Here is a 27,800-nt window from a genome sequence, read left to right on the forward strand (position 1 = left end):
AGGGGGCTTGGAAGGAAAGAGAGGTTCTTGAATAATGCACTATTCATAGAAAAGGGGTGCCATTGCCTCCGGAAAGGTTGGACTTCTGCCTGTTGGTCTGCGGGAGCTATTTTATTTCACTCCTACCACCCTATGGTGAACCAAAGGAGGCATTCCTCGATCCGCCACCTGGGGACGCGCTCTCTAGGAGTTACAGGCTCCCCCGAGAGATCGTTTCTTTTACGGCCCACTTATTCTCTCAATATTTCACCCACTGAGCATGTCTGGAATTTCTTAAGTAGCTGTCTCGCTTGTATAGTTGATGGGGCACACAGTAAGATTGAACGTAGGCGTCAATTCGAAGCTATGAGGAACGCCACAAGATTACATTCAGAAATTGTTTGATTCAGTGTCACAACGTGTACATGCTATAATTGCTCAGCGTTGATAAGACATAATATGCTGATTCCCAACGTTCCTTTTGTGCTTTGTCTTGTAAATTAGATCTTTTATTTGTACAATTATCAGTAATACGAGGAATAAATTTCTAACAATTCCTTCATAGTGTTTCATTTTTCACAAACATTAGTATATATTATTGGCTTAAATGGGTAAAGCTTCTTGTGGTAAAAAGAACACTTTTATTAGTTCTTTTTTTCCTATTTTTCTTTTACTTACAAGTTAAAAGGAATTGAAAATAAAATGGGTAAAATCATCTAGCAAAATAGTTTTTCAAAGTTTTTTTTTGTTTCCGTTTTTATATGACAAACATATTGCTGTATTTCCCTAAAATCTTGTAATAAATACAAAAAGTCATCAATTTCTGAAGCATCAAGAAAATCATGCATTAAAAAATTAGTACGGAGTGCTATAAATGTTTATGTAGACATAAATTTTCGTCTTGATTTTTTTTGAATAATTTTTCGCAAGGTGTAATTACTTGATAGGGAAAATATCAAATAAAAACTTAATAGCAAAATAACTGTAACAAGAAAATAAATATTCATATTTTCATAATTTTTAACTGCCGCAAAAGTTTGAGGTCAAGTGAATATATTTATTCAAAGAAAATTAAATGAAAACATCAATAATTAATGTGATAACTCTTTTTTTTTATGTATTAAAGGGCACGGTGTTTATTTGAGAGTGAAAGCTTCTGAATTTTTGATGTGTCAATATTAAACCTTGCTGTTTAATGGCTTCTTCGATGTGCAGCACTAATGAGGTCTATTTTTTCCCATTCACGATTTGTAACACAACACCCTCAAAAATTTCCATGGCGCTAGTTAGGACAATATGAGAGGCAGTATAAAATTGCTGTATTTTTAACTCTAAACTATTATGTGTGGAAGTAGATTTTTGCATGATGACATTACCTTATTGGGAAAACATTTTTGAGCCCGTTGTATAACTTTAAAAAATAGTAAATGGCTTGATGATAGATGAACCTTTATCGTCAAATGAAGTTTAAGAAAATCTCAAAATGAACTAAAATGGTTTGACGTTGCACTTTTAGAATTTTCATTCCAAATTTACGGTAAAATAACCGGCAACAATCTGTCCATCCAATTAATCTCAAAGTTTACGGTAAAGAATATTTTTTTCTTTACTGTTTTAAAACCGTTTACAACTAGTACGGCTGAAAAGCCAGGAAACTAAAACTATACGGTATCATAACCATTTACAACTAGCATAATTTCGTAATTATATATATATATATATATTTTTACTGAACGTTGCATCTATACCTTTTATTCAATAACGGACATTGGAGTTAGATTATGGTTGAGTTGTGCTTTATCAAATGAACTGTAGAATGTGGCTAGTTAGTTCATCTAGCTGTTTCACCTATTGATCGAACCTACTGTAAGAAATGGGGAATAGTAGACTATTTTGCGTTAAGCAGCTTTATGGTGCTGCCATCTACGCGGGAATGAGAGTATCGTATTCTAACTCTCTAGGGTCACAGATTAGGAGTGAGGGAAACTGTAAACTCTTCATGTGTTGAAAGGAATGAATGAAATATTGTGGTGTAAGCACTAGGACTCGAGCCCCCGGTCGGTATTGAGATTGACAATTTAGCTCTCTCGACTATAATATGTGCCCAGCTGCAGAGAAAGTGGCTTCATTAGTTGGCCTAGTTGGTGCAGTAAAATTCTTTTTTAACCGAATTAGGTGAATGCAGTTATTGGACAGTTTTATCACTGTTAACAGTTTGAATACCATTTTATTTATGGTTATTTGACTGCTTTTTGAAAATGGTAAAATAATAATTAAATAAATTGCCATTCAACCATTTCTTCCGAGAAATTTATAACAGTGTAGAATCTAAGAGCAAGGGTCATACATGATGTCTTCTAAGTATATCTGTTCGGTATTTTCTAAGGTAATTCCAATATTAACTGTTGCCATTTGGAACACCTAAATTACTCAAATTTCATCTCTGAGCAGAATATTAATCTATCTATCCTTATTCGAATGATAAAGCATTTTTGAGGGTAAAGCCTAGTCTCGTTTACTTTTGATGCTGCTGAAAATAATGTGGGTTATCTTGCCCTTTTTAATTAGCTCAAATTCTTTAATATTTATACGAATGAAAGAAAAATTTCTCCGTTTCGATTTTTATGTCATTTGTTAGACAATTTTTGTTTCAAACAGGATTTTTAAATTTTTCTATTTTCTTTTATGACGTTACTGACTTTTCTCTTCATAATAAATGGTTTTTCAAATCTTATCACGATTAATATTTTATATCTTACTTTAAAAGACTTTTTTTTTAAATTTAAATTTATAAAAAAGACTTATTTTCTAGTCTTGTTGGCTGATTTCTCATTGTTTTAATGATAAAACATCTTAAAACACTTCCAGAAATTTACAAAACGTATGAATATCCCTGATTGATTTAAAACAATTAATTAACAATCAATATTACCGAAGAAAGATAAATTTTATATCGAAATGGGTCATAACTTAAACGTAGATTAATTTTTTTATAGAAAAGCCAACCCACTTTCTTTATAAATACACCTTGTACTGTTTTAAACGCATATAATAGCAAAGGATTCTACTCTTTACACAATTTTATAGTGGCATTACTCCCACCAAGGTAATTCTTATTGTTCATAAAATAATAGTTAGAGAAAATAAATTGGGGCACATATCAAACAACCTTTCAATTCCATCTTCTTTTTCGTCTTTTATCAATTTAATGACAACCACTATTTCTGCATATTATTTGATGAGCGTCATTAATTGCATGTCATGGTAATAGAGTGAGAAAAAAAATCATTTCTGTCAGCAAAAGCGGATAATTTATTACATTGCCTAGAGAGAATTTTCATCTTCCCAGAAAATAGTTTCAATTACTAGGGAGTCTCGAAACGACTATGTTAAAAGGCAGGTCACGAAATTATTAGGTGAGAAAACACATGCCGCCTAGAGAACTATTACCAACTCGCATTAACCCAGATTAAGGGTAAGATTAGTGTCTTAGCACCCTTCATTTCCTTGGAGAAAGAGAAGAGAAATGAGCTGACCACATTGTTTGTTTTAGTAGAATTACTGAATAAAGAAGTTTTTGATATCCATTTTATTGTGAAATAAATTATAAGTTATTGCTTTCGGATGCTGCATATTGAGTGGGCATGTGACTCGGGTAACTAAAATCCGTAGGTTTCAGTAGAAGTTTTAAAAACTTTGCTTGTATTATAGACCAAAATAATCCACATTTAAATGCATAAAAAATATCTTTATGGCAGTGGTTAAAAATATAGCAAAATTGAAATGAAAACTCAACTAAATTTTAAATTAATTTAACAGTGTTTTTTTAAGTCCCATTGGGATAATAAACTTCAATGTTTGAAATGATCACAATAGCGAGCATTATTTGAGCCTTGAATTATATATTGAATCAAGGGTAAATTTTGATTCAAATATTACACTCATATTCTAGTATTTGTATTTGTATTGATTCCAGTATTTGTAAATTTTGAAATTAAATGCTGGATAAAGAATTCTTTAATACTTAGTTATTTTTGAAATACATAAATAAGTTATTGTTTTAGATTCAGGTTAATGCATATTTAGAAGGCATCTGACTTGAGTATTGAAAATTCAAAGGTTTCAGTTGAATAATCTTTTGCGATGTTTCTGTAATATAAAAACAAATATCCCTATTAAGCAATATCCCTATAACAATATAATACAATATAATACATAAACAATATAAAACAATATCCCCATTAAAATATATAGAAAAATTGCAGTAGAAACAAAATAGTAAAATTAAAATACCATATATTGTTTAGTTTTCAAAAAAAGTATAATTTTTCAGTCTAGTTAAAGTAAAATAAAAATCCTCGCCCGATATTGTTACAGCAAAAAGCGTATTATTCATTTATTTTATTTTATTTATTTATTTATTTATTTTTAACTTTAAGAAAATAAAACACTTTGGTGGTGTTTTTTTTGCAGCCAAAAAATATCTTGTTCTTGTTGATCAAGTCCTGTAGAATAAAAAGTACAAGAGAATAATAATATGAATAATTAGGCAAGCGTTGAACAAGAAATTTTAATCCTAAGATGAAATATTTTTTAAATGTTTAGCCTTGTATGCCATAAATGAAAAAATAAACACAAAATGAAAAAAAAAGTATTTGTCTTAGAAGGGCTTTGATATTTTCTGGATCTATATCATATATAGCGAATCTATGAGCAATCTAGAAAAAATGGATTGTATGGGGATAGCAGTAAAGTATAGGGTAGTAAATGCACGGCAAAAAAGTTTTGATTCGCACTGTAAAATATTCAGGAAATAAAAGTAGATGCTTCTTACCGTAAAATCCATTTTTACCAGAACATGTTATGGAACAAAAAATTATGATGTATATTAATTTTTACATTATTAATTATCATAAAGTCTCTAAATCACTTCAATTGAATAAATTACTGTGAAATTTATGGTATAGTATTTTACGGTAAAAATGAATTTTGCAGTAAAATAAATTTTATGAATTATGTACCCAAAGTGCCTCATACAGTAATTTGATCCGGGATTTTCACTTAGGTGGTAGTAAAGTGTAGGGATCGAGAAGTTTTCTAAAAATGTAAAAGCTTGAGAAAATCTGTGTTCTGATTGAGAATGCTCCTATTAAATCTGATAATTTAAAAAAATAGATATTAAATCGTAATTTTGAATGATATGCATTGATATTTTCAATAAACTGTCGTTTTCCAAAATAAGTGGTTTTTTTCACTAATTAAACTCACTACTGTACTTGCTACAGTGTTATGATGAATTGAATGATTCCATTTTTTATTACCATGAATTACCAACTGCAACTCTGACATTTTTTTTAACTTTTTTATTTTCATCGGTAAAAATTACATTACTAATGACTCAAAATCTAAGTCAGATTAATAATTTAATTGACTAAATTCGAATAACATGATTGGTAATTGATAGGACAAGATTAAATTGTTGGGGTTTTGTTTATTAAAAAGTAAAGCTCTTGCATTAAACTAAACAGAACAACAAACCAACAATATTGAATGAAATAAATGGTGCAAAAACAATAATTCAAAAACAGCATAGCCTACTTTCAGAATGTAAGCAATGTATGCATTGAATTCCATTCTAGTATATGATTCAGTGAATAAAACACCGATTTTTGGTAAGAGTCTAGTGTTTAACATTTATCGTATTTATTTTTCTAGGCATTCAACTGAGAACATTGTGTGATCACGTAGAAAATTGTGAGAAACTATTCATCGTTATCACGTACCCCACAGGGATGCCACATAAGTCGAAAGGAGAATATACATTTGGTATAAAGATGAACTCGCTGGTTTCTCCGCATTGCATGCTTACTTACAAAGAGCCTATGTTTATAAAATATTTTACATCGCTGTCATTCATTTACTAAAAGTGCACTCTAAATTTAATAAATATCTTTGTATTGTCATAGCACAATTTTGAATTTACCCAAAGGAGTTCGAATTAGTATTTTGGAATAAATATTTAGCACATTTAATCATATTGAGCAATCGTAGATATTAATAATTAAATTAAGAAATATTTGATTTCTGACGAGAAACTGAACTATTCTTGAATTAAAAAAAATGTACATGTATTATAAAGTTTACTTTAATGTAATTAATATTAGTTTTTTTTAGTTTTATCTTGTATACTTTATACAGTCTAAAATATTTATTGCACATATTTGCTTTAACATTCACTATAATTTTTATCAATGACGTAATATAAGTTGTAAGTAAGAAATGCAACTCATTGTACAATTTACCAAGAATATTTACCTACTAAATAGTTTAAGCAAATAATATTTTAATGTTTGATAACTTGATTTGAATAAAACCATTTCTTTATTTAGTCTCGTTCATCGGTCGCTTTGATGTATATTTGCATATATAGTATAAGTGAATTTCTTAATAAATCAATTTGTAGTGCATTTACTTTGTTTCACTAAATTCACAAAAAAAAAACATTAATTCTGTTAGTAGTTATTTTCAAGAATAAGTATTACAATTGTGTTAAGTCTTAGAAGTTATGAATTGATAATTTAAAAGCCAAAAAATAACAATAAAACAAAATAAATAACAATAAAAGGAAATAAATAAATGAATGACAATGTGTATTTAGAACTGATTCCGATGAAATGTTTCTAGGAAGTCTAAACATTAAATATCTATACTAAATTATTGCTTTTTTTTCAAGGATGATAATAAAATGTCATAAGTACGTATTTACGGGAATTTCTTACACTCTCAAAAATCAAACTCTCAGTTTTCAGGATTCAGCAATCCTTAAGTTGTATGTGATTAATTAATTTTGATTAGTTTTGAGAATAATTTCGTCATGAAATAACGGGATTTATGACAAAATGTGAACTTTCGAGTCTATGACGAAAATGTTTTCTCTACTAGAAACTTCATTGCAGTGAATTGTGGGAGAAATTGATATTTCAAAATAAATTTCTTACGTTAAATCCTGTTTGAGTAAGCAAGTATTACAGTTGTGTTGAAACATTTTTAGACTTCCCAGATTTTAAATTCATTCAAATTTTAGTGGCGTGTCACTCAGACTAATTGTAAGACTCAAACAAATGGGGCAAGTCACTCTGACAAGCGTTTCCGCCTGGAACAATCAGATGCATTCAAACTTGAGTGACATGTCACTCTGATTAATTGTAAGACTTAGACCAGGGTAAAATAAGTCGCTTTCTTGAAATATTCTAACAGATGTCTCTGGTGGGCACAAAACTGTCGGAAGTGTTTCAGACTGGATATTTGATTTAAAGGTACCCAAGATACATTTGGGAAAGTTTTTTTCTTTTTTAAAGATATAAATTGTAATGAGTTTCTGCGCTGTTGCATTATACAACAGGAAAACGAAATTGATATCAAATTTTCTAAGTTACATTCGAAAAAAAATTAAAAAAATTTTTAATAAGATTTGAATTTATATATTTTTTCTATAAAAATAATAACCTTTCTTTTATTTTATTACTTTTACATTCTTAAAATATTTCTCAGTATTGTATTTTTAAAATTTTCTAGCAAATAAAACATAATTTTGAATAATAAATCATTTTTCACATTAAAATTTATAATTTTTAATTTTAGCTTAAATTTAATTTTTTTAAAGTTTAATTTTAAATTTGTTCTTTTTTTAAAATTTAAGTTTATTTATATTGCTTTCTATCTTTCGTGGTTATTAATATGATTTAAAACACGAAAAAAAATGTATTTGTTTTCAATAATTCATACTTTCTAAGGAAAAGTATCGAGAAATATTTCTCCGACTGGAGCCAAGATATCACTATATCTCATAGAATTTTTCATGTAATCTACATTTTGTTGATCAGCTAATGCAACATCTGAATAATGCAGTGAAAAGCAATATCTACTTGTTATTACTTGTTTTGATAGAGAAAAAACTAGCCTTCAACAAAGAATAAAAAATGGGGTTGTCTTAACAGGCAAAAAGTGCAAAGAGTGAGTAAAAAATCAGGATTTATTTTGCCAGTGTTGCTCTAAAAATATCTGGCATGTCTGACTGAAAATCATGCCAATCAGCAAAAATCAGTAGATCGAAAATTAGTTCAAATGGATAATTTTGAGGACACGAAAAATACAAGAAATTATAACATTTTCTTTAACCTTCCTTCGAAAATATAATTGTGAAAGCACGTTAGCTTGTTGGAATAACATTCTTTATGCTTGCATTCAAAATGCAGAAAATTGTCATACTTTATTTATACAAGGACAGCAGTGGAAGATAATGTTGCTTTATAGAGGTTTTTAGAAAACAGTATAGAAGACAGTAAAATCAGTTTATATCTCTAAATACTAAAACAGCTTCCAAATAAAGTATTTATTTAATTTTCAAATTTGTATTAATAATTTTGCACGTATAAAGTTAGCACAAAAGTTGTGCTTTAGAGGAATTGTATGTAACCCTTTAAATTAACAAAAATGTACTCACATAATGTACTCTTAGTATACTGTACTTATAGTATTAAAGCGTAACTACACTAAATGGCACGTACCGTTCATTTTCTCTGTTTTTCTTTTTTCTCTTTCTTGAGTATGAACAATCCCGAAGTCAAGCTTTAAACCAGTTTCTGATTTACTGTAACTATTTATTCCATTAGAATCGGAAATTAAATCTTTGGAACCAAACCTATATTAATTAATTTAAAAAATTTGGGGGTATTTAAATTAAATAATGTTTAATTTGCATGCGGCAATCTGTTCAAAAAAACAAAAAGTTTTCCAAAGCAACCGTGAGTGCTTATAAGCAAAGCCAGCAAAATGTGTTAGGGGTAAGTGTAAGCATATTTCCTTTACACTAATATCTTTTTAAAAGCTTTAAATCCCTAGACACATGTTTAAACTTCTAAACTACTTACAGTAACTACATATCTTTCATTTTAAAACCTATGGAATTTTTTTTAAAAATTCATAGCATACTATGTATACGAAACTATATATTTGTTTTTATAAAAAAAAATAATTTTCTATTAAGAAACTTCGATTGATATAAATATTGATAAATTAAAATTAATAAATATCAAAAAGTTTAAAAACATACAGACCCCAGTGAAATGTAGGACTTATATTACATGGAAAGAAAAAAACTATGGTTATAACTACCAGGATATCGTAAAAATTAACGCATTTCTGATTCAACGGGAATAATTTTAGCATGATACCTTAGATCATGGTACAAAAACCATTTATTCGATTAAATTTACTTTTTAATTTCTTGCTAAATCTGTGCTAATGGAGACAATAATTTTGAAGATCATATTTTATGGTAAACCGCTATTAGAAGAATGGAAGAATTGTCTAGTGAATGTTTTATAAGCCTTATATTTTGGTTACAATAACCAAAGTTTTTTTTTTTTACCAGAAATGTCATTAACATACAGTTCTTTAAATAATTTTTTTTTCTGTGTGGAAGTAATAATATAGTGTTGTCACTGTTTTTGTTACAGATACCCAAATATGCACAGAAATACATAGTAGAGATAATCTGTAACAAGTAGTAATTGTGAAAAATTAAAATTAATAATGAATATAAAAATTAATATTTTTGGAAAGTTTATGTTGTTCAATTCAAAATAAAAAGCGCAATCACGCATTAAAAATATATTTATAAAATTATATTGATTTTATGAAATAATAATTTAGAAATATTCATCCTAAATACTGAAATGTTTTATATAAAAAAAATCAGCTGAATTCTGAAAAAAAAAACTGCCGACCTAATAATTATCTTTTAGTCTCATTAGTAAACTTTTGATCGAAGCATTTCCTTCTATTCTGATAGAAAACAATAAAGAATAAATTCATTCGAACGTAAAATACAAACAAGAAATGATTGCTTTCACAGAAACGTGTAGTTTGTTTTTATTGAAAAGGAAAATCAAAATATACAATCTTCATACACATCAACACAAATATATCATTACCAAGAATCGGCAGGCATTTTCTTGTCTGTACAGAGCCCCGGAGCGAGAAACCAGAACTTTTGATTTCTTAAGCAATTCCTGAGTTCTGGAAACTCGTTAGTACATCCACGAAAATGTCGGTCGATTCTAAATCAGATTAAACATCGCTTACTTCCCAAGGAAATAATAATAAAATCAAACGAATGACACTTTAAAAGAATTACAGTACCAGTCCCTTTAACATACATCATTAGATTCTTTTTAATATGCATATATAACATTTTAATACACAACATGCACCATACACATACATGGGAGAAGTATTTACAATTAATAGGTTTTGAACAACTTTCTTTACGGATATAGTTGGATATACAATTCTGTGGACGTTTACACCAGTGGATTACATTAGGCATATCAATTATGTTTTACAAATTAAATTACACAATAGTCTTGTTTTTATATGTGTGGATTAATTCAAGAACAACCAATGTCAAAAACTAATTTCCATGAGAAACTATCGCAGTTCGTGTAATATGTCGTGTTATTTCCTATTCAATCTTTTTAATCTAATTTTTCAAAAGTTTTTTGTTCAATTTTGCTGATGGATGTTCTTGCATTAAATCACAAATATACAGAAAACGTAACTAAAAATTAGTGAAATACAATTATTACCTAAATACGTTGTAGAGTTACAGGAAATAATCATTCATTTATCAGGATGATGATAATGATAACAATTATATTGATGGGATAATTAAGATCGCGGATTTTTAAAATCATTTACTGTTGATAAAATGATTTTATTTAATTTTGGCACAATCATTTATATAAAATGTGTCATTTTAACAAAATTTTCATCTGAAATACAATACTTTCATTATGACATGCAAATAAATACATTTCTCATAGCTCGCAGAGTCCAGACAGTAATATATAAAAGTCATATTTCGACGATAAACTTGTCACTCAGTAATCGATTTCTGTTTTAAGATTTATCCATTTACTTACAGTAAATACATCATTTATATAAGACAATACGTGATAATTACAATATTGAAAAGCCCGTAAATAGCATTAAGTTCAGGTTTTTAATATTGTAAATTAAGCTCTACACTGATGGTGTAAATGTTGATACGCTATTAAGAAAAGACGATATACTTCCGAGTTCCACCACAAAAGTTAGAACAGATTGATTCTCCGATGTTTTATGAGTATTAATGTTGTGAATATATTAGTTAACTAAAGACTAACAGAATTTAACTCTTTTTCATTTTATTTATATTTCATATTTAACGTTGTTTTACGAAACTCTGTCACCAAGAAAAATAAAGCAGCCATAATTTAATTGCCTAATACTCGAAGCAATGCGAGGGTTTTAAACTTTAATTAAAAACTTGCCATGAAGAACTATCTAGGCTTTAGAACAGACATATAAATTAAATATGTTAAAAGTTATTAAACATTTTTAAAAGTCGCCAATTCAGCGATATTTTTTCCCTAAATGAAAATTGATAAATATCACTGCTTAATTCTCAGTTCCTGCAAAATTTTATGAGCCAAGTAATGCAGCATTGAAGTAAGTTTTTAAATATAAAAAATTAGACCACAAACGCTTTTCATTTTCACAAAATTCTGACTTTTCCAAAATTGACGTTTTGCGCCATTTTCAAAATAAGCGTAGACAGCACTGGCTTTAGATAGGCTAAACTTGACACAACAGTCATGAGTAGCAGTTGCAAACTAACAGCAGTTATTGAAATAGCATATTATTCGCAAAAAACACCATTTTTATATTACGACGGAGCCTTCCAAAAACAGCTTTAATACTTGGTTTAAAGTTTTAGTGGGTGCCTCTTAAGCGTTGAATTCCTTTTATTATTTTAGATATTTCAAATCTAACAACATAAATCCTAGAACTACTATCATTTATAAAACTTATCGGATCATGAAGTCAATTAACGGTGATATAAGATTTTACTATATCTATGAATAGCAAATAAAATATTATTTTTGTTTCGGAAATTCCATACTTAGAATTTATTTGAACCTATGAGCTAAAAATGAAGCAATAATGTAAATGTTAAATAATTTCTGGCATAAATAGCTCATATTATCAAGAGCTAATAAATAATTTAATTATTTCTGCTACTTTGTGAAATCTGCTTTCTTAATACATAATCAGGAGCTTTTAATATAGACATTTAAAAAGTCCTCCCGTTTTAAAGTAATTTTCTCATATTAACTACCTTTGTTAATTGAAAGAAGAAAACAGCAGGTAGGAAACATATCATTAAATGTTCTTAATTCACTTATAAATGATCTTTTTTCATAAAGCGTTCTTTATTCATAAAGTGTTCTTTATTCATAAAACACTCTTTATCATAAAATATTTTTTTTCTCCTGCTTATAAGAAATAACCATAGAGAAATTCACAATAAAGCAAAGAGAAAACAAAAAAGTTAAGAAACTATCTCAAACAATCCGTTAAGATGTTTCAAATTTGAGAAAGTTAGTCAGCAAGGTATGCTTTTTAGCTATAATTAACACGAAAAACACTTGGTAAGTTATAGTACTCCCCATAAGATGGTTGTATATATTTGGAGATTTTTCCTTCTCAGGAACTAAGAAAGTTAAATATTGTACAACGTGTCTTTAAAGAGTTAAGATTTTCATTCGATACATCTTTTAAATTAGGATACAGTGGGAATATATACGGTCGGTGAACAAATAAACTTCATTATTTGGATCCAATTAGCACGATGCACAAAATAAATTCGGAGGAAATGTTGTTAACTTGCATAAAACAAATTTTGCTCGCAGCAACATTGTGCTCGTTGTAAAATTACAGCGGACAAGTCAACTCTACGGAGAAATCAGAATTCCTATCTAGATGTAGAGCTTTTGAATGTTATCCCATGGATTACGGTCAAGTCAAACATCCTGTTTCAAAATCAAGACATACAAATTGGTGGAAGTCTAATGGTTTCATCTAGAAGTATGTTATGTCTGTAGTAAGAAAATCTGTTGAAACATTCTCAATTATTTCCCTATTTTCATCTAGTGAAATGTGTCATTTTAATTAATTGTGACAATTCTGTGTAGCTTATATTAAAAGAATAAGAAAAAGGAAAGGAAAAGAAGTTACTTTATGTTATCCTTATTGGTATCATATCGTTTCGGCTATAACTGTTATAAGTTACAATGCTCTACGAAAATCTATTCCTTCTTAATAAAAGCGATTTTTCTCACACATTTATATTAATAAAAAATTTTATTATTTACCATTCAGTAAGGAAAACCTTCCTTCCAAAACGAAATAGAAATAAATTAATTATGTATTATAGGACGTTCAAAATTCATCTCCGATTTTTTTTAAACTTATAAATACTTTAGCTTTTGAAATGAATTTAAGTAGAAAATTAATTAAGGTATTTCTTTCAAATTTCAGCAAATATAACCCTTACAATTAATTCCATTTGTGAATGAGAGATGAGATATGATGTGTGTGTGTGTGTGTATCTCTCTAAAAACATGTGATAGAAGCTTCCGATTCAACACGTGAATACAGTATGTATAAAACATGAATAATATTTCGTATCAGTTATCTGTGATTTTAGGTCAAAGCTCTCAGAGCACCCTTTTGTAAAATAGAATAATTAAATAGAACAATAGGTACTTACCCGGTAGCTGAGAATTAATTAAAAATCTTTGAGCTGAAATGATATCCACGCTCCTTATTTATATATTTTTTTTAAATATTAAGAAGATAGTTACAGTTAAACTCAGTTAAAAACTAAAGAGAAAATATAAACAGATTCTGCTCTAAAAATGGAGCATCATGTAAAAAAGTGATGCATGTTACATTTTCAAAGCAAGATAAAACAGAAAACAATCTCCGAACAAATAACTACTGTGCTTTGCTGAAGTAATGAGCGTATTTGCCTGTTAGACCATGGATTTATTGTTTTCATTTTACTTTATTTATTTTTTTAATTCTTTGAATACTTGTTTTTTTCAATTCGGATAATAAAAAATTGATTGGATGCTTTAGAATGTACAGCGAAAAATTATATTTTGTCATTGATCCTAAGGTAAATTATAAGTTGATTTGACTATTCCATTTTCTCTCTACTTTTATTACCCTTAAATTTATTTCTATGTTGCAAAATATGCCTATTTATATGATTAGGATGCATCGTTAATCTCTTTAAACTAAAGAAAAATACATAGAGATAATCGCCATTGCTTATAATTACTACATAAATGCACTGAGAAAAAAAAGCTTGGACAAAACTACTGGATTATAGTAAAATTTACAGTGTTTCTGGCTCTATTAGAATACCAAAAAGTGTGGGAATTTTGACCATTGAAATTTAGTAATGATTTTGATAAAACTAACTATAAAAGTAACTAAAAAATTTGGTTTTTATAATATGTCATAAAATTTGGAAAATCTTCTAAAATTTGGTAATTTTGTCAGGATATATTAGAGCATGGTATTAAAACCATATATACGGTTAAATTTAATTTTTTGATTTGTATTCTTTACTAAATGAGTGCTAAGAAGAACTATGCAAATAATGGAGAGTTTACTGTGCACTAAATGTTGTAAAGAATTAATGGACTGAAAATAATAAAATAAAAACAATACTGTAAAAGAGTTCTGAGAATATAATAATAGATGCTGTTTCAAGATGCAAAAATAATTTAAGTCAATTCATGATAAATAAAAAAGCATACTCACAGAAAAATATTTAGTTTCAATAAGCCAATATATTTTAGTTTCGTAAACAAACATTTCTGTTCAGGTTACACTCGAAAATGTTATTAAAGTTTTCATTAAAAAGTACAATTTCGTGACAAATTCACCTTTAAAAACAAATACTTATATTCGAGAGAATTCTTTTGTTCCTTAAAAATCAATTCCTTTTAAAATCATTCATTTCGTACATCATGAATCCGATTACATTAAGAAGATTATCCCTCAATTTAAAAAATATTTCAAAGGAAAAAAAAAGCTGATCGTGGTCGTGGCTTTTAAGCAAAGTTAAAATCAATATTTTGTTTTAAAAATTAAGGAATTGCAGTGCATATATCTATGCAAGCATTAGTTATTTATTAGAATTTAAAGCACAGGCATAAAGATTCTTTTTTATTTATATTTACGTTTCAAAAAGTTAATTTGTTAAGAGCATAAAATCATAACTAAAAGCTTAATTTTTACGATTTTAGAGATTAAAAATTTAATTTTTGGGGATTAAAAGGAATTTTTAGAGAATTTGAAATTTAGTGATTATAAATTTAAATTAAACCAGCGAAAATTTTTTTGAGAGATACATTGTTAAAAAATACTTTGGATCAAAAATATAGTGTTAACATGCATTTTTGATGTGGCAAAATTTTAGAAACTTCACTATAGGGTGCTTTTGAAAACATGAAATGTAAGTTTAATGTTCTTTCTGTAGTGATTTCCTCAATTTTTAATTGTTTCTTAAATATTTTATTTGTTTTCATTTTATCAAACTTTTAAAAAGGTATTTTCATACGCAAGCCCCTTCACGTAAGAGGTAATTGAGTCATTTTCCATAGATATTTATCCAATTGTTAATGAATATCTTTCAAAAGCTTTCGAATATATAACTCACAAATTGCACTTTTTCAGAAGTATTTAATACTGAATAAAACAGTAATCCTTGATGATTCAAAATATGCAATTATCGTCGAAAAGAAGTTAACTTAATAATTTTTAAATCAATTGCCAACATTTAAAAACTATAGTGGATAACTGAATTTTAACTTTTTCAGTAATTTAAATTTTTTGTCACATATTGAACATTTCAAGATTTTTACAAAATTTGCACTATACTCTTCAGCACCATCATAGTTTTGTTTTCGACTGAACAATTAGTCAGCCAATTCAGCCAGCAATGCCAAACTCAAAACTAAAATTTTTATTTAAAATACATTGAATGACCGAATTGGCTATTATTTTTATGAACCCTTAATCGTTCTACAGTTATACACATGTTGTGTCTACAGTTGTATTTGGTTCAGTTGGAACAGCCATCCATTTAGAGACAATTTTTGGCGTAAACAAATTGGCGAAAGTATCCCTGAATTGGCGACTCATTGAGCAATAAAGAATGAAATTAATAGCGCTGTTAAGAAGAGCCAACAAATCTACAAACTCTCCCAGATTCAAGTAAACATTGTCGAAGAAAGCTTTACCCAAAATTCCACTGAGGAGAGCCACGATACCTGATGGAAACTCTGTGATGAGGAACAGCAGGAGGATTGCAAGGAGCATTCTTGTTGTTCTGTCGTGTGTTTTGTCATTTTCAACACGATTTTTAAGCCTTTGCCTTCTTTTATTTGCCTCATAAAGAACTTTTATGAGGCCCAAGCTCAAGCCAGTTAGAGCTATGCAGGGTATCAACTTTGTTAAAACACTAAAAATCCAAAAGTTTATTTTTTCTAGTAATTGATTGTTGCTCTGGGCTATCTCACTAAAATATACTCGATACCCAGTCAATCCGTTATGATGAACTTCGATAATCGTGAATGTAAGGTAGACTGGTAAGCAAAACAAAGCACAGTTTATGTATGTGCATGCTATCGCCAGCCGTGCCCTAGGCATACTGCACCAAGTTTTTGCAGCTGCTGGACAACTAACGGCTACGAATCGCCAAACAGCTAAAGTTACAGTTAGCCACGTCGAAATGGTGTGACATACAACCGTAAAATGAGCATGGAATAAAGTATAAACTGCCCAAGCGTAAGAATACTTCTGTTCTGGTGGTTGATTAGTTCTTACATAATTATGAATACAAAATGGTAGATATGATACCATCACTAGCATGTCTGCTACAGCTAAACCTGTTAGAATGGCATTAGTTGGCGAAATCATGTCTTTCCGTGTTAGAACAATGATATTTAACACATTTGCGAAGATTCCAAATATGCAAACAATAACAGCCAAATATCCATGTATTGTTAAATATCTGCTTCTAAAAGTTCTAAAGTGATCACCAAAAAACGGGCGTGGTGGAGTCGTATCAGGGTAAATATCTGTAGAAGAGTTGATCGTGAAATCCAGCGCATCTATGTCTCCAAGCCAACTATAGTCACTGGCATTCAAATTTTGAAAATATGGTTCGTAAATATTTGGTGTATCAGCGATAGGATCCGTATAGTTTATGTTTGGTACACTGAAACAGCAGAAAATAGATACTGCTGTAGGATGAATCTGAAGAGGCATAGACATATTTGTTTTGGCTTTAATAGTTCAAAAATATTCAAAAGCAGCAGTCAAAAGATTGATTAAACATGTCTTTTTTCTCATTATCATGGGCAGAACCATTATTCATACCTATAAAAAAGAGAAAAAAAATGTTAGGTTAGTGAAACATAATCTGAAACGAATCTTAGTAAATCTTCAAACATAATTTTACTATCGTTAATTATATCTATTTTTAATATCATAGGGTTGCTGTGAAAGTTTTTGAGAGAAAAAAATTCAAGATATTAAAGTTTGTACTTGGGTAATTCTAGTTAGTTTTTATTTTATTTTACTTGCTTTTAAACAACAGGAGAGTCATATTAATTACAACCACGGTCTACTTAACCAGTGACTTAAGAAGTGTTTAAGCAACATATGTTAATTAGAACTTCGGCCGAGACACGGTTGACTATACAGAAAATATCATAATTAATTGTGTTTATAGGAAAAAGGGTATGGTAGAGGATACTTTTTTTTGCCAGAAAATATTTTTAGAATGTTGTATGAAAGAATTTTAGTATCGATCGTTCCATCCTGACAAAATATCAATTATTGAAAAGAGTATTACTGGCCAGCCATATAATTCACTCACCGGAATTACTGCAGTTGTCGAATAATATGTCTTATTACATATGCAGAAACATTAAATACCTCTGCAATAACTTCCGTTAATACGTTGTGGTGGTACGAAAAATGTTTGTTGGTTTATGTAGAGAATATATCATTAACAACGAGGATCAACAATGCCCAATCGGTAAAGATGAAAGAGAAATGTCAAAGAAAATATACAATGATAAAGCTAAAAACTAATAGAACATGTGTCTACATATTATATACATATATATATATATATATATATATATATATATATATATATATATATATATATATATATATATATATATATATATATATATATATATATATATATATATATATATATATATATATATATATATATATATATATATATATATATATATATATATATATATATATATATATATATATATATATATATATATATATATATATATATATATAATTTAAGATAATAAGACAATGTCCTTCAATTCCATTGCACTATGCACTATACAAAACTAATCAATAAACAAATTGTTCAGACAAACTGCTGCGCAACCTGCTTCTTAGAAAAATAAGGAATACGACTTAGATATATCAATGTTCTGAACATAGTTACTTGCCTTTTCTCATCTCATCTTGTCATATCTTTTATTAAACTCACTTTTTCATTTCCTTTTTCGCATTTTTTTTTTACGCCAACCTGCCATTCCCTTGGCATTTGCAATAAACTTGTTTTGTCACCCCAACCCTCAATCTTCTTCTTTCCCCCTATTAGAAGAAAGGGGTGGCGGAAATAAATAAATGTCTTTTCAGCTCGAGAAGACGAGCTTAATTATAGACGGTCGAATCTGGGGAAGAAAGGGTGTACGGAAGATTGAAAGGTATGAAAAAAAAAGTTTAAAAAAAAATGTTCTAGAAAGTAGTAAAAGAATTTGTTATTAGCTTGAGTAGATATGATGGATAATGAAAAGAGGATATTGATAGTGTAATAAGAGTAGTACGTGAAGGCTCGAAGATTTACGATGCAGAGAAGTGTTCTTTTGTGGGTTTACAGCTCTTGTTAGAAATTATCACAAAAGTTTCTAATTTACTCCAATAATGCTTTTTTTCGTAAATGAGAATTTATCACGATTATAGAAAGCACAATAAATATAGTTAAGTTAATTCTCTGAACGCATATTTACTAAAAATTAAGATAAATTTGCGTTTGTTTGTACAGAGATGTTATTTAATTTCTGCTTTACAAATTAGACCTTTAGAGCAGTATCAGCGAATGTGCAATGTGTTTGCTGGATGTAATATGTAAATAAGTTTGCGTAAACCATGAGTAAAAATTTAATAATTAATGTTTTTAACAATTAACAAATTGTTCACGTTATGTTATATTTTATTCTGTAATACCTTTGGTTCCTCTGAAATGCACGGAAAATAAGTAAAGTTGCAAAAATAAAAAATTAAGATGCATAAAAGAATAAAACTTATCAGCAATATTGATTGAATTTCCTTGTTTATAAAATAACTTTCTAATTATTTCATGATATAATTTTTACTATTATCTTTTTTTTTTCATCTCTTTTTCAAAAATTGAGCCATTGAATGGAATGAAACATAAACTGTTTACTTGATTTAAAAAATGTAGTTATTTATTTTACCATTCTGCAAGCATTTAAAATACTTATAATAAGTGGGCACATAGTATGAAAAATTTGTTATATATAATATTTAACTGGGTCTTAGGTTCGTTTAGTGACTCATTTCCAAATATCTCGTCCATATGTTATTGGCAACTCTTCGATCACACTGCAAAAAATACCGGCTCTCAGTTTGCCAGTACTTTTTACTATAAAATAGATTTTAAGACAACATGTTACGGAACAAAAAATAAGCTATACTTTAATTTTTACAGTAATAATTATCGTAAATCATTGAATCACTCTATTTAAATAAACATTTTGGCAAAAATGATGGTATATTATTTTGCGGTAAAACATTTTACGGTGAAATGGATTTTTTGAATAATTCATCCTAAGTGTCGGAACTTTCTACAGTATTTTGATTCAGAAATGTTTACATTGTTGGTTCCATTGTTATGCATAGGCAAATAGTGCATTTATTATGTACTGTCACTCAAGATTTATTTCAATTAAAAATTTTAGGTTAATTGAACGTGTCTCTGTAAATAGCATTTTAGAAGGCAGTTTTATTATTTTGAGAACAAGTCTATTGACTTGATTGAATGTAAAAGTATTACATTAAAGTTATCTGTTTGACATAGAAAATAACTACCCTGCAAAATGAAAACATTTTTATGAACATATTTTTCAATTTTTTCAAATAAAAACAAGTATAACTGGAAAACCAAAAAATAGTGCACGGAGGAAAAGTACTCGTAAATTTCTGGAAAATAAATTAATATATTTTCAGTATAGTATAGTAATGACATTTCTGATAAAAAAAATAAAAAATATAATGTTAAAAAAATTAAATATTTCTAAGAGAAAAAATTGATAAAATTATCAAATTTCATCACTTATTATAAAACCGTATTTTATTACTATTTTTACCAAAATCATTACCAAGCCGCTGTGGTAAAGATTACCATTTTTTAGAGTTTCCACAGAGCAATTCCTACACATATTCTGGTAGTTTTAATTATACATTTTTTCTCAGTGTGTTTTTAAAAAAAGTCTTAAATATAAACTTTATTTATATGCATTAGGATTTAGCTTACTTTCTAAATATCTATTGATGAAATAAACTGCAAAATATATTTTATAAAATCCAATACTCTTAAAACTTTGATGATTAGAAAGTATCACTTGCAAAACTCTTAAATTTTTGATATATTCACGTCAGTGATGCCCTTATAAAATTTCAAAATAGTCAAAACATTTCTGACATCTGTTTCTAGGATGGTTATTTGAAAATCTGTGTAGCGACAAGTAAAATAAGATTAAAACGCAAATGCCGTAACAATAGTTAAGTATATTAGCTGTTCTCAAGATTATTAAATTTCCACCAATAACTCAACTGGAATTAAAATTTATTTGAATACATTTATTTTTAATAACGAAATATGTCTCTTTATTAAATATTTTTAAAAAAACATTTTTGCTGATGTGAAAAAATTGGATAATTATTTTTTCAATTTAAGAAAATACTAATTTTCAAAGTAGGAAATACATACGAAAAGCTGAGAGGAAAAAGCAGGTAAGTGACATTAAGAAAATGAGATTTCTCGGAGAAATTTCTTATTTTAGTCTTAATAAAATATATAGCATTATCGTATTTCTATTTTAAATATAGTAATTCAGTAGTTACTCAGTGCATTCTTAGAAATTTCTTTGAAGAAAATGGTTAAATAGCAATTTTATTTTATTGTTCAATTAAAATATTCAAACAAAACTGTCAAATAATCATAAATAAATGGTATTCAAACTGTTAACTGAGAAAAATTCCGTTTGTGAACTGCTCTCACCTTATACGGTTAAAGAACCAGAATTTTATCGCACTAATTAGGCCCACCTAATGAAGCCACTTAGTTCTGGTACATATTATGACTGAAAAGGCTAATTTACGAATCTCATGGCTGGAAGAGTCTCAGGGTGGACACCACACTAATTCTTCCATTCCTTTCAACAAAAGAATTTAAAGTGTTCCCCTCTTTTAGGATAGGTGAAGCCTCCAGATAAACGAATTCAACCACATTCTATGTCCCATTTGATAAAACACAACTCAACCTATTTCCAATTGTTTAGAAACCATGCTAGTTGTAAATGGTTAAAAAAAATTACAGTTTGGAATTTATTTTTTTCACCATACGAGTTGTAAAAGGTTTCTAAAATCGCAAATATAAAAAAATATTCTTTACCGTAATCTTTATGGTTAAATGAATGGACATACTGTTGACGTTGTTTTACCGTAATTTTAAAATGAAATTCTAACAGTGTGGAAGAGGGAGGTAAATGACTTTATTTCATTATTTCTTGGTTGGAAGAACATGGTAATTGCGCTTGGCAACAAACAGCTCGATAAAATCACTCTCTTGAAACAAATGTTAAGTCGCAAAGAGTTCAAAGGAACTCTGGAGAAACTTAAAAACCGCAGCTTTCATACATTAAGGAGGAATGTAGATACTTTCACGAATCTGTAATTAAAAGAATGAAACAGCCCCCTTAAATGGCTTCATATCATTTTGTTGCTTTTGGTTCGCAATACTCTAAGTTTCAGACATACTGCTCTGTTAATGAATTTATTATTTTTCTGATTACTTTTGTGTTAATACAAATTTTGTTGCAAGCTGAATACTAGTTTTTTCATGCGGGTTAGATTGAGAAAAAACTAAATAATAAATAATTCGGTAATGATTAACGTTACGAAATCATGAAAAACACTGAAAGAGATATACTGATACAATTAATTTATGTAATTAGTATTTTGTGTTGATTTCCTTGATGGTTTTACGTTATTAGATTAAGCAAACATTTTTTAGAAGTTTATCTAATCAAAACAAAAAAAAATTATTTAACAATATTCAGTAATTTGACGTATCACATTTCTCTAGATGGTATAAAATTACCCAAATACACATTTTTTAGTACTTATCCCATTCGAAGGGCCGTAAAAAGCCTATTTTTACGGTAATATACACGGAGAAAAACATGCTGGTAAAATTACCGTTATGTTTGGTAATGACAATTCTAGTGGAAAAAAAGGTAAATTTCGTTATTACAAATTTTGTTAATAAACCCTTTATTTGGTAATTTTTCAGGACACATGGAAACTATTTTCCTGAAAATCTTGTCACCAAAATTATGATTCTTATTAAATTTAGTGAAAACTGCAGTAAATTTAACTGAATAAATGGTTTTTATGCCATAATATTCTTCCACTGAGCTCTTTATGTACATAAGTGCTTTGAGGCAACAAAGGATATGTCATACTCAATTTTTATGGTTTTTCAAATTAGAACTTTACAGGTTTCCAAAATTTTTATTTAATAACACCACAATGCATTGAAAAGTTTTATTGGTATCACGGTAGTTTTCTCCTAAGAATGAGATCAAGCACAATTTAAATTAGCATTATATTTTCCAGAGCCATCTACTTAAAGATAAATTATATGTATGACAGCCGTATAATGTTCACTTTAAAATTTATCATTTTTGACTTCTGTTGAAGCAATTAGCTCAATTCTCTTTTAGTACTTCAAATATCTCTGCAAATATATTTTTTTGACTCTGCCAACTATAAATAATTTTCAAATAAAACATTAATTTACAGTACGCGAAATAAAAACAGACCACCCTAAATTACTTTTGATCTAACGATCAGATCACTTCACGTTCTAGGACTCAATTTTAATGGCTCGAGAGGGTGACGTCAAATATAAAATTTGCAGACGATATTTTCAGTTGTGACTAAAAAACATACTTTATCTGAGTAAACATACCTTTTTTTCGACTTATTCACATTTCTAACCCTAAAATAAGGGGAGTATGTACTCTACATAAAATATGTGCTCTGGGAAATACAGTCCTAATAGAGAGCGTTACAAAGTTTGGACCCCTTAATGTTAATTTTACTTTTGTTGTATTTTACCATACGTCGAGAAATTTTCAAACGAAATGAAAAATTTTTGCACACAATTCTAAAATTCGGTCCGTGCAAAAAATAACTTTCAGTAAGTATTTAAGATTTTTTATTCTTTTATTTATTGATAGTTTAAAAAATTTTGAATTGTTAGGTATACAGTTTTTTACATCATTTTAAAGAATATTATTTACCATTTAAAATACCATTTCTTTACGTAATACACCATGTAAAGAAATAAGACTTATATTTAAAACAAAATATCTAACTCTGATTCATTTAAACCCACAAGCATTTATATAAATTCAAATAATTTGCTAATTAATGTTCTTGTCCTGTTGTTAAAAAAATGTTTAAAAACAGACAATTCATTTGTCCCATTAAGTTGAAATGCTCTCAGTTGTCGGACAGTCATTTAAAACCACGAAAAAACATAAAATAAACAAAACTTTTGTTTTAAAATATCCTCAGGCTTAAAAGTATTACATTTACAATTTTTTTAAAAAAAATGTGAGACTGTCACTTTTTATTACCAGTCCAAGACTTAATCAATTATTTTATATTTTCACCTAACCAAGCAAGTCTCTGCTGTCATCTCATATTTTCAAAATTTCCATTTGCTTGGGGGTAAGACATTTAATTTTATCAGAACATCCCTTTCAGTCTTATGAAATCTCGGCAGAAGAAGACAGTTTCCGAAATGAAAGTTGAGCGTGCTTTTGTTGAAGCTCCATTCTCTCAAAATATTTTGTGTCAACTTTCATTAATGGGTGCCGTAACTAACGAGCATTAAATATGAAGTTCAGTATCCTTTTGGTGAGTAATATTAAAAATATTTAAGAGAATAACGTATTAAAGAGAATAATATGCATAATTTTCTCGACAGGATGTGGAATAGAGTTCACATTTCTGAGCCAAATCTGTCTAGAAAGAACATTTTGGAATCGTTCTTTTGTTTAAAACTGTCAGGAAAGATTGTATCACCAATAGGGTAGGCAGTAAGAAGAATTGTGGGAAAATAGATGAGCTGACGTTTCTAATGGATAGTTTTTTCTACCCTTTTATTTGTAATCATGCAGCTGCAGGTCTGAATAAAGCAATAATATTTGTATGCAAAAAAGAATTCATGCATAATTTATAAGTCTTTTTATTCCTTTGAAAAACATGCAGAGTGCTGTCTTTCAGATATGCGTAATTTATTCATTTTTTCTATGACTATTCTAGACCCTTGATGGATAAATTACCGCGTTTTTCTTTCCTCCTCTTTATTTGCCAGAGGCTCATGTGATATAGGTTCTCTTACATTATCTACCCCAGGGATTTTGTTTTTTCAACTTACTTATAATTCAAAAAAGAAAAAAAAAATGTCAATTTTCTTTTTTTTTTCTTATCAGTTAAATAAACACTTACCAGAAGCAAAATTTCCAGTTAATTACTTTCAAGTATCTCAGGGAATTATAATCTTATAGTTTAAATATTTAAAGAAAAGTTTTATAAATTCAGAGTATAGAATATATTTCTATAAGACTACGGAAAAGTGTAGTGTTGTTATTTTTTTAACATATTTATAACACAAGATGCTACACTGTAAAAACAGCGGTGTTTGGGCGAATTTGGTGTTGAAAAACTATAATAATTGTGCTCTATTTGGTACGTCAAGTTAATAAATCGAGTGTTCTTACACACTTCAAAGTGTGTCGTTGGGGAAGTGGATGACATATATATATATATATATGCGCGTGTTTGTGTGTGTGTGTTTGTGCGTGTATGTACGTACAGAGAAAGTACATACATGAACACTGATCATTCAAATACATTAATTTAAATATTGTTCAATAACTTGAGTAAAGGCAAAAATACACTTAAACGCTTTTTACTGATGCTGTTATCGTTAGAGAATAAAGCAATAGTTCCTGAGAATATAATTTGTTGTGACCCTTTGTGTAACACTATTGTGATTTTTATATTTAATTTTAAAAGTTTATTGCAAAAATTTGCTTAGAAGGAATTCAAGAGATGGAGTCTTCATAGAGTGAAGTTGTAACTTAAATGAGGCAAGTCGCATAAAAGAATACACGTTGCACCGATGAGATAAATTCGCTAAAAAGTAAATATAAGAAAAGATTGAGACCCAAAGACAAGTCATGAAATGGTTCCCATGAGACTTTCAAGGAATCAAAGCTGAAACAAAGTGGCATCAAACTTTCTCAGTGACTTTAGTTCCATTAAAGTATAGTTGTTGCATCTAAGTGACAAAAATCACAATAAATAGTCAGTGAGACTTTTATGTGATATCATGAGATAAAATGACATCAAAGTCACATTCTGACCTTTTTGGAAAAATTTAAGACGTCACACCAGTGGTTCAGGTGACTAATTTTGACTTTATTACATTGTCAATATTATATTTCGACTTCATTTTTTAAAATTTATCTTGACTTTATTGTGAAAATCTGTCTTTATTGTGAAATAGTGTAAACGAACATACTGGTGTTTTGCTGTGCTTAAAACTATCCTAGCTACACTACTTTAATATAAATTAGTTGCCGCCAAATACCCTAGAGAAAGTAAATGCAACTAAGTTACACTAAATATTTGTTGCAATGTAGGAATGAGAAAAGCATTGAATACATTATCACATGCACATTGTTTTATAAAAAGAAAAATTCAAAATTAGATATTGATATTTAAATATATTTATGTTCATGTCATAATTGTTTTCAAATAAATGTTTTTACAGTGAATTATAAGGCAATAATAAAATTCTGCAATTTTTTTTTTATTTCCTTAATTTGAAATGTTTTTAGTAATGGATTTGTAATTTTATTACTATCATTTAATAATCATGGTGCACAACCCAGCTTAACAAACATTAAAACTTAAAAAACAGTGCAGAATTATCAATGGTGCAAAAAGATAACTTCAAATATTTTTTTTTTGAGTTTTAAATAGTTAATTTGTATTCAGTATTTTAACAGCATTCGTTGACCAAACATACAAGTTATGAAAGTGGATATAACGTATTTGGCAATCAACAACGTCAAAAACTTATCATACACATATAACGGAATAAAAGTAATATTACACAATTATTTGAAAATATCGTAAAAAAACAAGATTTTCAGCGTTATGTTTAAATCTTGAATCATAAACAAAAAAAATTAAAAAAAAAATTTGTTGCTAATACAAAGGTATCCGATATAAACTCTCACTTTTGACGATACAGAACTACTTGAGCTATATTTCTATAATTTAGAGATTTATTTCGTCATGAAATCACGTGATTTGAGATGAAACGGAAAGTCTCAAATCTATGATGAAAATGTTTAATCAACTCAAAACCTCATCGTAGAGCATTACGGGAGATTGTTAACTACACTATTGGCCTTTAAAATTGCAACACCAAGAGGCGACACACCACGAACATGAAATTTGCAGGATGGATAAAGCATATTGTGGTACGCAAATGATTAGCTTATCAGCGCATTCATGCAAAACAGGAGGCGGTAGCGCCACCTACAATGTGTATAAAAAAGAGATTTATTAGTAAGATTCTCATACAAAAATTTAATTTCAGCATTGTTCCTGGGTAAAAAAGTTTTTGTTATACATCGTGTAAGAAGGAGAAATGCCTATCAGCACGTGTCTGAGTCTGATCAAGGGTGAATTGTGGCCGACTGAGATTGTGGTTTATCATACCAAAGTATTGCTGCTCGCGTTGGTCGAGAGCCCATGACTGTTAGCGGAATATGGAATCGATTAGTTCATGACGGTCATATGGAACTCCGTGCTGGATCTCAGCGGTCCCCCCATCACTAACAGCCGAGAATACAGACATTTTATCGACATGGCCTTAAGGGATCGTACAGGTAGATCACGAACCCTGGAGTCATTTGCAGGGCAACAAGTGTCTGCACGAACAGTTCGACGACATTTGCAGCGCGTGAATTGTCAGACACGGCGTCCATGGCTTCGGCTAACCTTGACGCTGACCTTCATTGACACAGAAAATGTTAGCTTGTTGCCCTGGCCAGCACGTTTTCCTGATCTCTCACCAATTGAAAACGTCTGGTCAATGGTTGAAGAACGACTGGCACGCCCCCACTCGTCAGTCACTACGGTCGATGAATTGTGGCAAAATGTTGAAGCGTCATGGAATGCTGTACTCGTCCATGCTATCCAATTTCTGTTCGACTCGATGCCCAGGAGAATAACTGCTGTTATTTTGGCTAGGGGAGTCTGCTCTGAATACTGATTCCTCAGAATCTATACATCCAAATATCTTGAAAATTTAATCACTTTTTCTTCCAACTATAATGTATGTGCCCAATAAATATCATTCTGTTATTTGCTTTCCTTCCTGGTGTAGCAATTTTAATGGCCAGTCG

General features: G+C 29.0%; 1 protein-coding gene across 2 annotated transcripts in view; it reads right to left on the reverse strand.

Moving 5' to 3' along the window:
- Positions 1-14,104: 14,104 nt before the first annotated feature.
- LOC107441265 (G protein-coupled receptor dmsr-1-like) overlaps positions 14,105-27,800 on the reverse strand; it is an 85,519-nt gene continuing 71,823 nt past the window's right edge. For both annotated transcript variants that reach the window (XM_016054464.4, XM_087161948.1), the window contains exon 3: positions 14,105-17,325. In XM_016054464.4, the coding sequence (XP_015909950.1) occupies positions 15,973-17,220 (1,248 nt within the window). In that variant the 5' untranslated portion in view covers positions 17,221-17,325 and the 3' untranslated portion in view covers positions 14,105-15,972. The remainder of the gene's footprint in view (positions 17,326-27,800) is intronic.

Source organism: Parasteatoda tepidariorum, chromosome 1 (assembly GCF_982258835.1).
Source record: "Parasteatoda tepidariorum strain Cologne lab strain chromosome 1, Ptep-v5.0, whole genome shotgun sequence".
Lineage (NCBI taxonomy): Eukaryota > Metazoa > Arthropoda > Arachnida > Araneae > Theridiidae > Parasteatoda > Parasteatoda tepidariorum.